Below are 17,440 nucleotides of genomic sequence, written 5' to 3'. Positions count from 1 at the left end.
TTTTTTTCAGAGTTTTAAGTGTATCTCACAGTTCTGACATTGTGCAATTACATGCATTAATTCTGTGACAGAAATAATCTGCCATACTGAACTGACCTGCACATTTTGCATGGGTTTGCACTGGTTTACATATATAAAATAGATTCACAAATATCTTCTTAAAAATAAATATTAAAAATAAAATAAATAAAATGCATGTGCAAAATAAGTTTATATTGTGCATATGCAAGTTGAATGAGTTTACATCTCACAGTTCTGACTTTTTTCTTGCTATTGCATTTTTTTTTTAACTTTTACTTTCTTACTTCCTTTTGTTTGTTTGTTTTTTTTAGCAGTTGTAAGTTTAGATCTTAAAATCCTGACTTTTCTCACAGTTATGTGCATCTGCATCACACAATTATGACTTGTCCTTCCAGAATTGTACATTTAAGTCTCGCAATTATGATATTTTGCAAATATATATTATTTTGTGATGAAAATAATCTTCCATACGAAACTGAATTGCATATTTTGGATGGGTTTGCACTGATTTTCTATCATTATTTTAATGAAGGGTGCTAAAATACTCCAGGGGCGAGATTCACAAATGTCTTTAAAATGAAATGAAATGAAATGAAATGAAATGAAATGAAATGAAATGAAATGAAATGAAATAAAATAAAATATTAATTGGCTTGGGAGTTTAACACTCATTATGTGATGTTCATAAAAATCACAAAAAAAAAAAAAAACGGATTTGGCCAAATTCACAAATATATTCTAAAAATAAATAAAATAAAATAAAATAAAATAAAATAAAATAAAATAAAATAAAATAAAATAAAATAAAATAAAATAAAATAAAATAAAATAAAATAAAATAAAATAAAATAAAAATATTAATTAATTGGCTTGGCAGCAGTTTAACACTCATTCTATGATGTTCGTAAAAATGTTAAGTACTAAAAAAAAAACAAAAAAAAAAAAAAAAAAACACCAGATTTAGCCAGAATCAAAAATATCTTCTAAAAAATAAATAAATAAATAAATAAATAAATAAATAAATACAAAATAATAAAATAAAATAAAATAAAATAAAATAAAAATAAATAAATAAAACAAAATATTAATTAATTGGCTTGGCAGCAGTTTAACACTCCTTCTATGATGTTCGTAAAAAATGTTAAGTACAAAAAAAAAAAATCATAAATATCTTCTAAAAATAAAATAAAATAAAATAAAATAAAATAAAATGAAAATATTAATTGGCTTGGGAGCAGTTTAACATTCATTCTATGATATTCATAAAAATGTTACATTCAAAAAAAAAAAAAACTTTAAGAAGTTCTTAAGACCTGTCTTAAAGTGGCAGGCTTTGGTGAAAATTACCTCAAAGACCATGTTTTTGCACAGCCTGCAGATTATTGTAATAATCATAAGTGTGCAATTCTTGAAAATTTCTTAAGTATCTTCTTAAGTGTTTTCTGAAGAATATCCTTTATCTAAAGACAAAAAAGCCTTTGGTGGTATCTGATTGTATGTTGGCTCTTCTCAAAGACTCCCTGACCAGCTCAATGAATATTGCAACCTTGTGTGTAATCAGGTTGCTGTAGGCAGTTCAGTGTTTACGCAATGCTTGCAGATTACCATAATAATCATAAGTGCACAAGCTATTTTAATTGTGACTGGCCTGACAAGAATTCAGTGTTCTGTGTCATGCTTTACTTATTTATTTATATCTGTATTTGTTTCTTTATGCATTTCTTTATTTAATTGCATGCTGTTGCAAATAGAAATTAGGAATTAAAAACTATATAACCTCCAAAACCAGCATTATAGATATGTTGCTAAAACACAGCCAGAATTGTAATTGTTTGCCTCCAAAACCAGTGAAATTTGGCCAGAAGAAGAAAAAATGTACTCTACAGTGAGAACTAATTATTGTTGAGCCCTGAAAATGGAGCAGCCTTATTCTGAAAGAGGATAATTAGAGGTTTGGTGGTGGCTGTCATAATTAGCATAGCATAGCGCTGTTTGTCATCTGTTTCTTGTTTTGGTGTGTCAAAGTAACACCGAGGAAAGCGTTTTATGACTGTCGACAAAGTAAATTAAGACACGTCTCCTCAGTGCCGTCAGAGACGGGGAGCGCTAACACCGGGACAGTCAATTAGCGATTAGCATGCAGCAGCCGTCCACAGACCTAATGCTTCCTGTCACATTTCACAGCCTGACACCATTCTTTCCCAGCAATAATCACCCGTTAAGATGCTCTGACAAGACACGTTTCTGATGTGAGACGTGGATTTCAGCGTGCTGTTTGTCTTGCAGGGAGGAAAGATTCCCATCAGGTGGACGGCTCCAGAGGCCATCGCCTACAGGAAGTTCACCTCAGCCAGTGACGTGTGGAGCTACGGGATTGTTATGTGGGAAGTGATGTCGTACGGCGAGAGACCATACTGGGAGATGAGCAATCAAGACGTAAGTCCAAATGAGCACTGAATTCTAGAACTGGTCTTATTGAATTCTAAGAACTGGTCTTATTGGCACGACGCAGTGTGTTTATAAGTGAAAAGTATGTTCGATTTTAGGCACAGTATTGTATTGGTCGATTTCACAAATGAAAATAGTTACAGTCACTTGTCCAGTTGTCTTTTCGAAGAACGCACAGCGGTGTTTGTTACTGAATGAATCCATGGTTTTGAATGAATCAAGTGAGTCGCTGATTCAGTGAATCATAAACACAGTCACTTGCTTTGTTTCTAAATGAATTCGCTGTTTGAATGAATCAAGTGAGCCAATGATTCAGTCACTCATTTATAAAGACATTTTTTTCCCCTGAATATCTGCATGATTGCAAATGTGATATTGATTTATATATTAGTTGAATAGAAGTTATATATTATGTTTTTTTTTTTTTTGTTTTTTTTTTTTTTTTTAACACAATACTGTCAATATTGTCTGTTTTGCTCAATTTCACAAACAAAAACAGTTCCAAATAAAGCCACAGCAGATCTGTGGTGTTTACACAGTGGTGTTTCCTTACTGAATGAATTAGCATTTTGAACAAATCAAGTGAGTCAATGATTCAGTGATTCTTTCATAAAGACAGTCACTTGCTTCATTTCTAAATGAATTAGCTGTTTGAACGAATCAAGTGAGTGAATGATTCAGTGACTCATTCCAACGACAGTCACTTGCTTTGTTTCTAAATGAATTTGTTGTTTGAATGAATCAAGTGAGCCAGTGATTCAGTGAGTCGTTTATAAATATCTGAATATCTGCATGATTGCAAATGTTATATTGATTTTATACAATAGTTCAACAGACAAGAAGTTAATATTGTGTTCATTTTTAACCCAAAATTTTCTCAATTTCGCAAACAAAAACAGTTTCAAACAAAGCCACAGCAGAACAGTTTTGAGTCTCCAATCAATACGCAGTGGTGTTTAATTACTGAATGAATTTGCCTTTAGAACGAATCAAGTGAGTGAATGATTCAGTGACTCATTCCAACGACAGTCACTTGCTTTGTTTCTAAATTAATTTGCTGTTTGAATAAATCAAGTGAGCCATTGATTAAATAATTATTTCATAAAGACAGTCACTTGCTTCATTTCTGAATGAATTAGGTGTTTGAATGAATCAAGTGAGTGAACGTTTCAGTGGCAAAAACAAAAAGAGTTTCAAACAATGTGAATGACACAGTGACTCATTCCAAAAACATCCATTTTTTTTGTTTTTTTTTTTGTTTTTTTTCCTGAGTGAATCAGCCGTTTGATTGAATCAAGTGAGTGAATAATTCAGTGACTCATTCATAAAGACTTGTTTCATTTCTGAATTAACTGGCCATTTGCTTCGTTTCACAAGAATGCATTTTTTCCCTGAATACTGTATATGCATGACTGCAAATGTGATATTGATTTTAGGCCTATATAATAGTTGAATAGAAAAGAAGTTACTATTATGTTACATAATAGTTCCAAATGAAGCCACAGAGGAACTTATGTTGAGTCTTCAATTAACACACAGTGGTGTTTCTTTACTGAATGAATTAGCATTTTGAACAAACCGAGTGAGTCAATGATTCAGTGATTCTTTCATAAAGACAGTCACTTGCTTTTGTTTCGGAATGATTTGGCCATTTGAACGAATTGAGTGAATAAATTTATATTTTATTAATGCAAATTCAAATATTAATGCAATGTTAGATGAAAATATTATTTTCTTTTTTTTTTTTTCTTTTTTCCCCCAATGTGTTTCTCATTTAACACAATAATAACCTTAAATGATCTATCAGGGGTAATTTCTCAGCCAAAATTGATGTGCGATTAATTTGCGATTAAGTGGATTCATTAATCAGCACATCATGTAATTAATTAGATTACAAAATTGCTTGACAACTCTAGTATTTTTTTGCTAAGTTTATGTATTTATTTATTATAAATAAAATGAGATCATATATCCAGTGGTGATATGGCATACATTTATGAAAAGATTGAGTCTCGGGGCAGCGGTGAAGCCAAAGTGCAGTTTTCCCCTGCAGTCTTTTAACACTACACTACAATAATTGCTTCCCATGGCTGTTTTAAGCGCTCACACGCTCACTCGTATTTGCCTTGGGGAAAACGAGAGCGATAGAATGCTGATGTCTATAAATAGATCAGGAAGTGAGGGTAAAATCTGAGCTAAACTGACATATCGAACACCATCAGCAGGGGAGATCCATGCAGATTTTGGGGTTGGGTTGACTCCCACCGCGGTACGTCCGCCTGCGGTCCAGTCAGAGGTCACCTGCTCAGCAGCAGAATAGGAACTCACGGGCTGCTGGGTAATGGATATTTGGGTTGAAAATGGGAGTTTCAGGTTTTGGCCACAAGAATTTTACTCTTGGCTTTTCTGCAAAGAGCGTCAGCTCTCTGTAGACAGAAATCTGCCGGCGTAATGGAGTTTGGCTCAGGCGTAGAGTTTCTATAGAAGACATAATGTACAGTAGCTTTTACCAGAAGAAAACATCATCTATTGTTTCCCCGTCTCTGTCTAATTACAAAACATGATCTCACTGGATAGACAGTAATAGTAACAAATAATGTATTTCAGTAAATCAAGGCAACATTTCTCATTTGTCATAACTGAAAAAGCGAGGGTCAACACTTGACAATAAGGTGTCATTTGTTAACATTAGTTAATGTATTAAGTAACATGAACAAACAATACATTTATTACACTATTTATTAATCTTTGTTAATAAAAAAATGCATTTGTTCATTTTTTGTTAACTAAGACGAATAAATGATGTAGAAGTATTGTTTATTCTTAGTTCATGTTAACTAATTTAGTTAAGTATTGTTAATTAACCTTATTCTAAAGTTTTACCTACAAAATAAATATAAAAAAAAAATAATAATAATAAAAAAAAATACAAATTGTTTAAAACTAACTAAAATTACAATGGAAATGGAAGATATTAAAATAAACTCATTCAAAATATTGATAAACACAATAATACTATTTTAATTATACTATTATAAAACGTGTTGTGTAAGTAACTTTAATTTAGTTTACTAAGACTAATAAAGCTATACATTTTCATGAAATATTTTCCATAAAAAAGTTCATGAAATATTTATTTATTTATTTATTTATTTATTTATTTATTCATTCATTCATTCATTCATTCATTCATTCACTGGTTAACTAAATGACATTTACTAATACATTAACATAAATATAAAAATTTTAAGTAATTAAATAAAACACTTTTTTTTTTTCTATTTTCGACATTTTGATGCAAATTTTATACCACAGCTAAATACATAAATAAATAAATAAAGTATACTATATAAAATGATGGATACTATAAAAATATAAAGTATATTTTGTACTATTTTATACTATATACTATTTAACACAAATAAAAAAAAAACATGCAATTATTAATGCATGTAATTATTATTATTAATAATAATTAATAATAATAATAATAATAATAATAATAATTTAAAAAGCAAAATATTAATATAAATGCTAACAAATAAAAAATTGCCCAAGATGGCATGTAGCCTTCAACAATTTCTTTGTGAAGTATTGCTTTTATTATTAATTCAAGTAAACATACAGTTTTATTATTTTATTTTATTTTATTTTTTTTATTATTTTAAGAAGTCTCTTATGCTCATTAAGGCTGCATTCATAAATAAATAAACAAACAAACAGTAACAGTAATATTGTGAAATATTATTACAATTTAAAGTAATTGTTTAAATTTATTCCTGTGATTAAAGCAGAATTCAGAAATCATTCGAATATGCTGATTTGCTGCTCAAGAAACATTTCTGATTATTATCAATGTTGAAAACATTCGTCATGCTTTTGTGAAAATAGTGATGCATTTGTTTCAGGATTCACTGATGAATAGAATAAAAAAAAAAAATAGCATTTGTTTGAAACAGACATAAATAGACAAAAATCTTATCTATTCATCACTTATCTATCTAAAGGTAAATTCAAATACCTACAAATGTTAATGCAGTAAAAACAGTACAAATCACGACGATCCTTTTTTAAGTATTATTAAAGCACTGGAGTGTCAGATACTGAAAAACACAGTACATGGGGAGCAGCCGCCTCTCTGTCTTTTGTTATGTAGATGCGCATGTCATATGTCAGCGTATGAGATGACAAGTATATTTGCAGGCAGAGATGAAACACAAGGCGATGCTTAAGTTTTCCCAGCATATCCCAGAAGGAGGTGCACATAGCAGTCATGGTTTTATCAAGCACGACTGACCTTTTTTCCTCCTTTACAGTTGCCAGTGACGGCTTCATCTGCGCCTCACATCTCGTTCTGTGCTCCATCATTAATCTGTTTCACACACGCTTGGGAAGGGCGAGTTATTTGATGTTTTATTTAGCGGTTTCTTGAGGGTTCCCCTCAGATCTCGGCTTCCTCTGCTCAGCTAGACGCTCGTGTGTTTCTCTGGCTCTGTCTGTCTGTCAGTCAGTCGCTCTCTTTCTCTGTCTGTGTTTTCTCCCTCTCTCAGAGTTTTCCGCGAGGGATTGCCTTCTGAGCTGCTGTTGTTGTAGTGCTGCTCTTTGTGATGTGGGAGTGTGGGGGATTTTATTTTAGTTTAGAGGAGAGAGAAGATGCTCTTTGTTGATTCAGGGCTCTGATTTATGCTGCCGGTTTTTTGAATCGCAGAAAAAGTCAAACCCATCTAATAGACATATCACATTCACCCCCGAACACAAACAAGACATCTTCATTAATTATGTATAATATCTGTCAGTGCATACACTACAAAAACACATGCTATATACCGCTCAAAAGATCCTGCTGCATCCTGCACAACGCTGAATTTACTCAAACAAAAAGACAGTAAAAACAGAAATATTGTGAAATCATATGATGATTTGCTGCTCAAGAAACATTTCTGATTATCAGTGTTGAAAACAGTTCTGCTGCTCAATATTTCTGTATAATTAATATTTAAAATTAATATTTATGTAGAAAGAAAGTTATATGAATTGTATATAATAGTATATAAAGTATATTTATAGTATAATGGTTATAAATATAGGCCTATATTTGTGTTATGTATTTTGTATCTTAATTATATTTCATTCAGTACTGTAACAGTATTAATAATATTAATATTACATAGTAAGTTGATAAGTTGGACTTTCAATAGAAAATTACTTTATTGACATTTTTGATCAAGTTAATGCAAATAAAAGTAATAATTTACTAAAAAAACTGACTCCAATCATTTAAATGTTTATGATGTAGGCATTTTTAATTATATATTATACATTTTAATTATATTTTGTTCAGTAGTGTTACAGCATTGTTAATATTAATATTAGTACTATGTTACTATATATAGTACTAATATTAATATGAATAATGCTGTAACAGTACTCTAATAAGCATTACATAAATACAACAACAATAACAACAACAACAACAACAACAATAATAATAATAATAAGAAGAAGAAGAAGAAGAACAACAAGAAGAAGAAGAAGAAGAAGAAGAAGAAGAAGAAGAAGAAGAAGAAGAAGAAGAAGAACAACAACAACAACAACAATAATAATAATAATAATAATAATAATCATAATCATAACAATAGCAATATGCCAAAGTACAGCTTAAAATAAATAAATAAATACATACATACATACATACCTACATAAATACATAAATACATAAATAAATAACCTGACTTAAAACATTTACATGTTTATAATATAGTCCTATATTTTAAATTATATTTTATACATTAAATTATGTTTTGTTGAGTATTGTTACAGCTTTATTAATATTAATATTAGTCCTATATTACTGTGTATAGCACTGATATTAATAATGCTGTAACCGTAGTCTAATAAGCATTACATAAATACAACAACAACAACAACAACAACAACAACAACAATAACAATAATAATAATAATAATAGTAATAATTTGCTTTGACAGATTATTATTATTATTATTATTATTATTATTATTATTATTGTTGTTGTTGTTGTTGTTGTTGTTGTTGTTATTATTATTATTATTATTATTATTATTATTATTATTATTATTATTATTATTATTATTATTATTATTATTATTATTATTATCATTATCATTATTATTATTATTATTTTATTTTTTTGTGGTGTTATCATGTTTTTATTGTGTGATTTAATCGCAACCCAACTACAGTTTGATTGATATTACTTGGAACTCCAATCATTTAAATGTTTATAATGTAGGCCTATATTTTTAATTATATATTATACATTTTAATGACATTCTGTTAATTAATATTAATATCAGTACTACATTACTGTGTATAGTACTAACATTAATATTAATAATACTGTGACAGTACTCTAATAAGCATTACATATGCACAATATACGTATTATAAATATAATGTAATATATAATGCATAAATATATATTATAATAACTATAATTATAATATTATATTATTGTAATTATTGCATTTATGCAATGCTTATTAGAGTATGGCATTGTTAGCCAAGAGTTAAGTCTCCTGATCACTTCATATGAGTTGCACTTTATTTATATACGTGTAGTTTCTGCTGATGTAGAGCATGCAGATAAGTCTGCTTTGAGATGCCAGTTCATTTCGAGCAGCCAGTAGACGGCGAGGTCAGTGTGTGACTTCACCAACACCTGCTCTTAGCACCAATTCATGAAGCAGAACAATCCGTGTTTGGACACTGAAGGCACATCATATATTTATCACCGAACATGATGTAAAGTGCTTGCAATCTCTTGTGTTGTCTCAGGTGATAAAGGCAGTGGAGGAGAACTACAGGCTGCCAGGTCCCATGGACTGTCCGACCGCCCTCTATCATCTCATGATGGACTGCTGGCAGAAAGACAGGAACAGCCGGCCCAAATTCGAGGAGATTGTCAGCTTACTGGACAAACTCATCCGCAACCCCAGCAGCCTGAAGGGTCTAGTTAACCCATCGAACAGGTAACCGCTGTTCCTTTGTTCTCGTTCTTCATTGTTTCCATCAGAGTGTTTGCTAATTATGCTGTTATTTACAGCATGTGATTAATGTCGACTGATGATGTCACGTCTGTGAAGCATTGATAAGCGAGGGTTAACCACTCTGGTACACGCTTGTCACAGGAAATCAAGCTTTAATGACACTCGTGACAAATACGCACTCACATTTCATGATTTAATGCCGCGTTAAACAGAAGTGACAGTGTGCAAATGACTTCCAATTACTGTGATTATACGTATCGAATACATTTGCGCTGTGTATTCTTACATGTTGGAATCATCCATTATCTGTAATTGTGTTATGCAATTATGTCCAGGTTTAATATGAAATTGATTTGGAGTCTGGGAATGTTTCGAGAGCTGCGTTATTGCACCGTAATTTCCTTTATTTGCCTTGGATGATAATGTTAGCAAGTGTGGCCAAGAGATCACTGATTATATTAATATTTATATTCATGATACGAGTTAATTTAGCATGCATATGAAAGCAGAATTATAAGATGAGTTTCATACAGATATTTGTTCTGAATATTGCAAATGTTTCATCAAATATCAAATATACAGTGGTCTTGAAGAGGCTTAAACCCCATTTTTAATCCAAATCCAATTAAAATAGTTAAAATATTTTAAATCGAAACATAAAACTTTGCTTATTTCAAGAATTTGGTGATATTATGTATAATAGCACAGTTATTACAGTTTAATAATATAGTTATTATCATATTACACATTTTGAGGAAGAAACGTGCATCAAAATGTACAATATACCATAAAGGCCTGTTAAAGGGTCAGAGCATGCTTTGCAGCCGTCTGCGCGATCACTTGCATTTTTTTCAGTGGCAACGATTTAAAATATGCTGTCATTTTTGCTCATAAAGGTAAGAGTAATACATCATTCGTAACTGTAAAGGGTCTGCTTGTATGTGTGTGCACTCACAATATCAATAAAACGTTGTGCTTTCAATAATAATGAAGAACAAAGAAAACAAACATGACGCGCTTTCTGCCATCTCAATAATGAACCGAATGTCAGCGAGTATATGCATCATAGACATGATAAATGTATATGTAGAAAGCTGTAAATTACGACTTAATGAAATAAAACAAATCGAAAACAAAAAGTCTTTCATTATGTAGCTAATCCGTATAGACACATTTCTCTCTAAAGGCACGTCCAGTGAGGAGATGATGAGTCAGGATCGTCAACTTCATCCTTGCTACACTGACTCAGAAAACACTAGTTTATTAATAAATAGTTTAAATATCTCCTTACTGTTTCCCCCGAAACATACATGGTAATTACTTTTGCCGGTGCTTTGTGGCAAGCTTTAGCCTATTGCGTGCACTTGAACACGGATCTCTCCCTGCTGCTGATGGGACACTAAACACCGTCTGAGCTGCTCTTAACAGTCGTGGTAGCCTGGTCTTGTGTTATTTCCACCAGCACTGAAATGCAGGGCTCTATTTGCAACTGCTTTACCGGTGTGTTACTTAGCTGTCTTTATGCGCTTGATGACACTCCCCTTTTTATGCAAACCCTTCCTTCTTCTACACATTATCACAGTAGACCACGCCCCTTTTTGGAATCCTTTTCAAGTCAGAGGTGTGAAAAAACATTGCTGAAGCAGAGGGGGTTCATGACACTTTAAATGGTGTACTATTCTCTCTTTTTTTTTTTTTTTTATTTTTGGTGTCATCATGGTTTTTATTGTGTGATTTAATCAAAACAACCCAACTGCAGTTTGATTGATATTACTTGGAATGCAAAATATAATAATAATAATAATAATAATAATAATAATAATAATAATAATAATAATAATAACTAGATAAAAAAAGTTTGTCAAGACAAACTTTAAGTTGGCTTAAAAAAGCCAGACCAGAAAGTTTGAAAAAGTTTGAATTGTTTAAGATCTTTAAGAAGTTTAAAAAGTTTAAAAAGTTTAGAGTTTAAGAAGTTTTAAGAAAAAAAAGTGTTGAGTTTGATGGTTTTCATTCTGAAATAGTTTGAAGTTTAAAGTAGTTTTGAAACGTTAAAGTTTGAACGTTTTGAAGGAAATACAGTTTCAGATAGATGTTCCTAGCAGCATTAGCACATTGCTAGCATGTTTCTAGCATGATTAGCAAGTTGTTGGCATGTTTCTAGCATGTTTAGCAGGTTGCTAGCATGTTTCTAACATAATTAGCAAGTTGTTAGCATGTTTCTACCATGATTAGCCAGTTGATAGCATGTTTCTAGCATGATTAGCATTTTACAAGCATGTTTCTAACATGATTAACATGTTATTACCATGGTTAAGTTATTAGCATGTTGTTAGCATGATTTTAACATAATTAGCATGTCGTTAGTATGTTTCTAGCATGATTAGCAATTTGCTAGCATGTTGCTAGCATGATTTTAGTATGATTAGTAGGTTGCTAGCATGTTTCTACCATGATTCTAGAATGATTAACAGGTTGCTAGCATGTTTCTAACATAATTAGCAAGTTGTTAGCATGTTTCTACCATGATTACCCAGTTGATAGCATGTTTCTAGAATGATTAACAAGTTGTTGGCATGTTGCTAGCATGTTTCTAGCATGATTAGCATTTTACAAGCATGTTTCTAACATGATTAACATGTTATTAGCATGGTTAACAAGTTGTTAGCATATTGTTAGCATGATTTTAACATAATTAGCATGCCGTTAGTATGTTTCTAGCATGATTAGCAATTTTCTAGCATGTTGCTAGCATGATTCTAGCATGATTAGCATTTTACAAGCATGTTTCTAACATGATTAACATGTTATTAGCATGGTTAACAAGTTGTTAGCATGTTGTTAGCATGATTTTAACATAATTAGCATGTCGTTAGTATGTTTCTAGCATGATTAGCAATTTGCTAGCATGTTGCTAGCATGATTTTAGTATGATTAACAAGTTGCTAGCATGTTTCTACCATGATTCTAGAATGATTAGCAGGTTGCAAGCATGTTTCTAGCATGATTGGAAAGTTTATAGCATGTTTTGAACATGATTAGCAAGTTGTTAGCATGTTTCTACCATGATTAGCCAGTTGCTAGCATGTTTCTAGCATGATTGGCATTTTACAAGCATGTTTCTAACATGATTAACATGTTATTAGCATGGTTAGCAAGTTATTAGCATGTTGTTAGCATGATTTTAACATAATTAGCATGTCATTAGTATGTTTCAAGGATGATTAGCAAGTTACTAGCATGTTGTTAGCATGATAAACATTTTGTTAGCATGTTTTAAGCATGATTAGCAAGTTACTAACATGTTGCTGGTCTGTTCCAAGCATGATTAGCATGTTGTTAACATGTTTCTAACATTATGAGCATGTTGTTGCATGTTTCTAACATGATTGGCATGTCGTTAGCATGTTACTAGCATGATTAACATTTTGTTAGCATGTTTTAAGCATGATTGGCAAGTTACTAGCATGTTGCTAGTCTGTTTCTAGTATGATTAGCATGTTGTTAACATGTTACTAGCATGATTAGCATGTTATTAGCATGTTTATAACATGGTTAGCAAGTTATTAGCATGTTTCTCAAGCCAACTTAATAATAATAATAATAATAATAATAATAATAAACATGATTTTTGATTTATTTACTTTTTTTAATCTGTTATCTGTTTTTGCAAAGGAACTCTTCAAATAAATAAATAAATAAATAAGACTCTAAACATTTAAATGTTTATAATATAGGCCTATATTTTTAATTATGTATTGTACATTTTAATTATATTTTGTTCAGTTTTATTGCAAATCCCATTTAAATAGTTAAAATATTTAAAATATTATTTCAAGAATTTGGTGAAGAAAATATTTTTTTTGTATAATAACACCATTATTACAGTGTAATAACACAGTTATTTTCATATTACATGTTTTGAGGAAGAAACTTGCATCAAAAATGTACAATATACCATAAAGGCCTGTTAGATGGTGCATTATTCTTTGAGTCGGCTCAGATCCATAAACGTTTTTATTATCCTGCCTTCACCTAGAATTGTAACGTCAGGTTTCTGCATCCATTTGTTCACCACTGTACCTGTCTCTCCCGCAGAGTGTCCAATTTATTAGTGGAGCATGGGAGCCCTGAGGGCTGTGTATTCAGATCGGTGGAGGAATGGTTAGAGGCCATAAAAATGGGTCGATACACCGAGCTTTTCATGGAAAGTGGATACACTTCTCTGGAAGTCGTCACTCAAATGACCTTGGAGTAAGTCATCTGTTGTTGGAGGTCACTGCGCCTCTTTGCCTTTCACGTACTTGAAAAATGACTGTTTGTAGAGACTATTCAGAGTTTTTTTTTTTTTTTTTTTTTGATCATTTGGATGTACTTTCTGTTAATTGCTACAGTTTATGATGCCAAAGAGATACAGAATAATGAACTGTAATTTAGGCAAATTGTTTCCGCTATTGAAATGTAACTTTATGTTCTTTCAGAATAGGTTGCACTCATAAAGACATAATTAAGGATAGAGTTTAACACTAATTGAAGATTTTAGAACTAATAGTCTTTTCCGTACAACGCAAATGAATGGAGACTGGACGACCTTCATGAAACACTATGCGTAGAAAAGACAAGCATTTATTAGGATTATGTCAAATATTGCTCTACTTAAAATCTGGCATGAAACTTACGCAGATCATTTAAACAACTTGGATCTTTCGTCACAAAAGTCACCATTCACTTTCATTGCATGGAAGCAGCTTAGACATTATGCTAAATATCTGCATTTTTGTTCCATGGAAAAAACAACATCATGAGGCATCTGGAACATGAGAGCTTACAAATTGGGTGTAATTGTTTTTTTGTTTTTTTGTTTTTTAATAATAGTTATTATTTTAGTGTCACTTATATAGTATTCTAATATATAGTAACTACGTTCACTTTTTTTTTCAGTTGGTTGCCAAGGTGTTTGTTTTGTTTTGACTCATTTTAAAATGTGACCATAGTGCAATAAAACAATGTTCAGTAGTTTTAGTTTTAGTTAACAGTAACAACTTGTTTAAACCACCACAAGAGATTAGTTTTAAACCAATCATAAAGGTCAGTTTTTTTTGTTTGTTTGTTTGTTTATTGATATTTTATTAATAATATGCATCAATATGTATATACATAAAAAAGCTGAATAAATAATTTTTCCATTGATGTATAGTTTGTTAGGATAGGACAATATTGGGCTGAGATACAACTATTTCAAAATATGAAATCTGAGGGTAAAAAAAATAAATAAATAAATAATAAATTAAAAAAAAAACTGAGAAAATCACCTTTAAAACTGTCCAAAATAAGTTCTTACCAATGTATATTACTAATTAGAAATTAAGTTTATTAGTATTTTTAAAGCATAAATTAATGCATTGACCATATTAATGTGTGAAAATATTTTAAGCCTCTTAATCCAACCCCATACCTAAACTTAACAACTACTATTAATACACAGAAAATTAGGAGTTTAGTTACTCCATAGAAATGTAACTAATTGCTAACTCTTAAAAAGTGTTACTTTTTATGGAAAGTAATGCATTGCATTACTTTTGCATTACCTTTTTGTCAACTGAGCTGGGCTTGCTTATTTGTTTTTGTAACAAATAGCCCAAAGGTTATATTTTTGGCAAATGTAAAGGTCTTTTCACACCAAAAATGAAATGAATAAGCCTCAGGCTGAAAGCAAAAAAAAAAAAAAAAAAAAAAGAAAGAAAAGAAAACTCTGCACCTCACTCACAATTTCTTTCAATATGAGAACAGGAGACGTGTCCGTGAATAAATGGGTAAACAAAGTAACTTGTGTGCAACTCATATATGTTCTAGTAAAATAATGCATTACTTCACTAGGTACTTTAAAAGTGATCTGATTAAATAACTTACTTGTAACTTGTATTGTGTAACCCCCAACACTGGTTAATAGTGAGAATCACTATCAGGTGTTTAAAATTACTATTTCACACAAGTTTGGTCCATTTAAAGTGACTAAATATTGATTTAAGACTGACTTTGGTTGTTTAATCATTATCGGTGAACCCTAAAATCTTTGATCTGTTGTTCTTTTGCAGAGATCTTAGGAGGGTTGGAGTCACTTTGGCCGGCCATCAGAAAAAGATCCTCAACAGCATTCAGGAGATGCGAGTCCAGATGATGAACGCCACTATGCCCATCTGAGAGCCGCCTCAGAGGAGCCTCCAGCAGTAGCCTAGCACTTTCTACAGACACTTATTTATTGAACGGAACTATTTAATGAAAAAAAAATTGACACGCCGGATAGATGGACAAACGGTTACTGTTTCGTTTGTGCAAAGCCTCCAAACTAACGTGACAGGAGGAACTTGACTGAAACGTTGAGTGATTGTTTGGAAAAGTGTGGCACATCTCCAGGTAGGACTGCTGACTTGGGATCAGGTGTCTCTGGGCTGAATGTATAGCATTTTTCCATGACCTCATTCAACAATATTATTACCTCCGGAATTCCACGAGAGACTGCGGTCGCTTTCAGCTCGGATGTTTTTTCCTCAAGACAAGTTCACCTGGGGCGAATTCAGACAGTAAGACTGAAGTCATATCACGGGCTGAGCAAACGTATGGCAGTGTTAAACAAAGCAATAGTAGATTTTGCGCTTGATGTTGATTTTACTTCCTTCTAAATGGTTGCTTCCTTGTTTCAATAAGAGGACAGAGCAATGGACGGGATCGTTTTCCTTTTGCACAATATCTGTGTTTTGAAGGGCGGAGGAAATGTATTTGTTTTTGAAAATGTGACACGTTTCAAAACCACGAGTTTATTTTAGTTCCACTGATGTTTTGGTGTTTTATGTGTAAATAGTGTACAGTTGTGTAGTTCAAGTGGAGCTCAAATGCATCCATCCATGTTCATGTGAGGTTGAAATACTTTAGTGCACAGGTGGGCTAACATACTATGTATATTCAGTCCGGTCAATAAATGTTTATATTGCCTCTCAGTGCTTCATTAGATAGAAAATGAACAATTGTTTTACTGTTGATGTGTGATCTCTACTGTATTCTGCTACCCATACTTTTGCCTTGCTCAGATTTCACAGCTAGGAGGATATTAAAGTCAACATGAAATCAGTATGGACCCCATTTACTTTCTTAATTCAGATTTTGGGTTTATTGTGCACAAATTATAATTGCTTTCTGTGTAACAACATCATTTTTGGCAGATGCAAAAATAGCCATTTAGGCAACGATAGCAAATAACAATACACTGGGATGCAGTGAAATATATGTCACATTATGGAAGTAAAATGGGTTGTGAATATCATTTCATGTTGGCTTTAAGTTGGTTCAGTATGTCAAACATTAGCAAAATCAGTTAAAATAAGTTTAAATAAGGCTGTCGATTACTTTAGATAATTTTAACTCATACCTCAGTATACAGACAAACAGTAAATAGACTTTCAATGTCATCACAAATATAGGCCAGAAAATTGAAGAAGTATTTCACCCAAAAATGAAAATTTTGTACGCAGATGAGTTTGTTTCTTCATCAGATTTAAAGAAATGTAGCATTACATCACTTGCTCACCAATGGATCCCCTGCAGTGAATGGGTGCCGTCAGAATGAAAGTCCAAACAGCTGATAAAAACATCACCAGTCCATCAATTAACATCCTGAGAAAACAAAAGTTGTGTGTTAGTGAGAAACAAATCTATCCTTAAGACTGTTGCTTCTATAATATTGCTCTTCTGCTGAATCAGGAGTGAAATATGCACAAAACAAGCACCATTTATAGGGCCAAACAGTCTAAAACTGTTCTAAACAAATATGTATGTGGATTTTGGTGCGAGAAGACAACAGGAGATGGACTTTTTCACTGGAGAAAGGGTTATTACACTGTAAAAAAAAAAAAAAAAAAAAAATTGTTGAGTCAAATTAAAATAATTT

The 17,440-nt window shown here is 31.6% G+C and overlaps 1 protein-coding gene across 2 annotated transcripts in view; it reads left to right on the top strand.

The window, feature by feature from the left end:
* The window catches only part of LOC127172074 (ephrin type-A receptor 5), a 96,643-nt gene extending 79,588 nt beyond the window's left edge, over nucleotides 1-17,055 (top strand). For both annotated transcript variants that reach the window (XM_051121141.1, XM_051121140.1), the window contains exons 14-17: nucleotides 2,308-2,457; nucleotides 9,287-9,480; nucleotides 13,597-13,752; nucleotides 15,594-17,055. In XM_051121141.1, coding sequence (XP_050977098.1) covers nucleotides 2,308-2,457; nucleotides 9,287-9,480; nucleotides 13,597-13,752; nucleotides 15,594-15,699 — 606 coding nt within the window. In that variant the 3' untranslated portion in view covers nucleotides 15,700-17,055. The remainder of the gene's footprint in view (nucleotides 1-2,307; nucleotides 2,458-9,286; nucleotides 9,481-13,596; nucleotides 13,753-15,593) is intronic.
* The last annotated feature ends 385 nt before the right edge of the window (nucleotides 17,056-17,440 follow it).

This window comes from Labeo rohita, chromosome 10 (genome assembly GCF_022985175.1).
Source record: "Labeo rohita strain BAU-BD-2019 chromosome 10, IGBB_LRoh.1.0, whole genome shotgun sequence".
NCBI lineage: Eukaryota > Metazoa > Chordata > Actinopteri > Cypriniformes > Cyprinidae > Labeo > Labeo rohita.
Note: the sequence above shows the minus strand (reverse complement) of the source record. Positions and strands in the feature narration are given on the sequence as shown.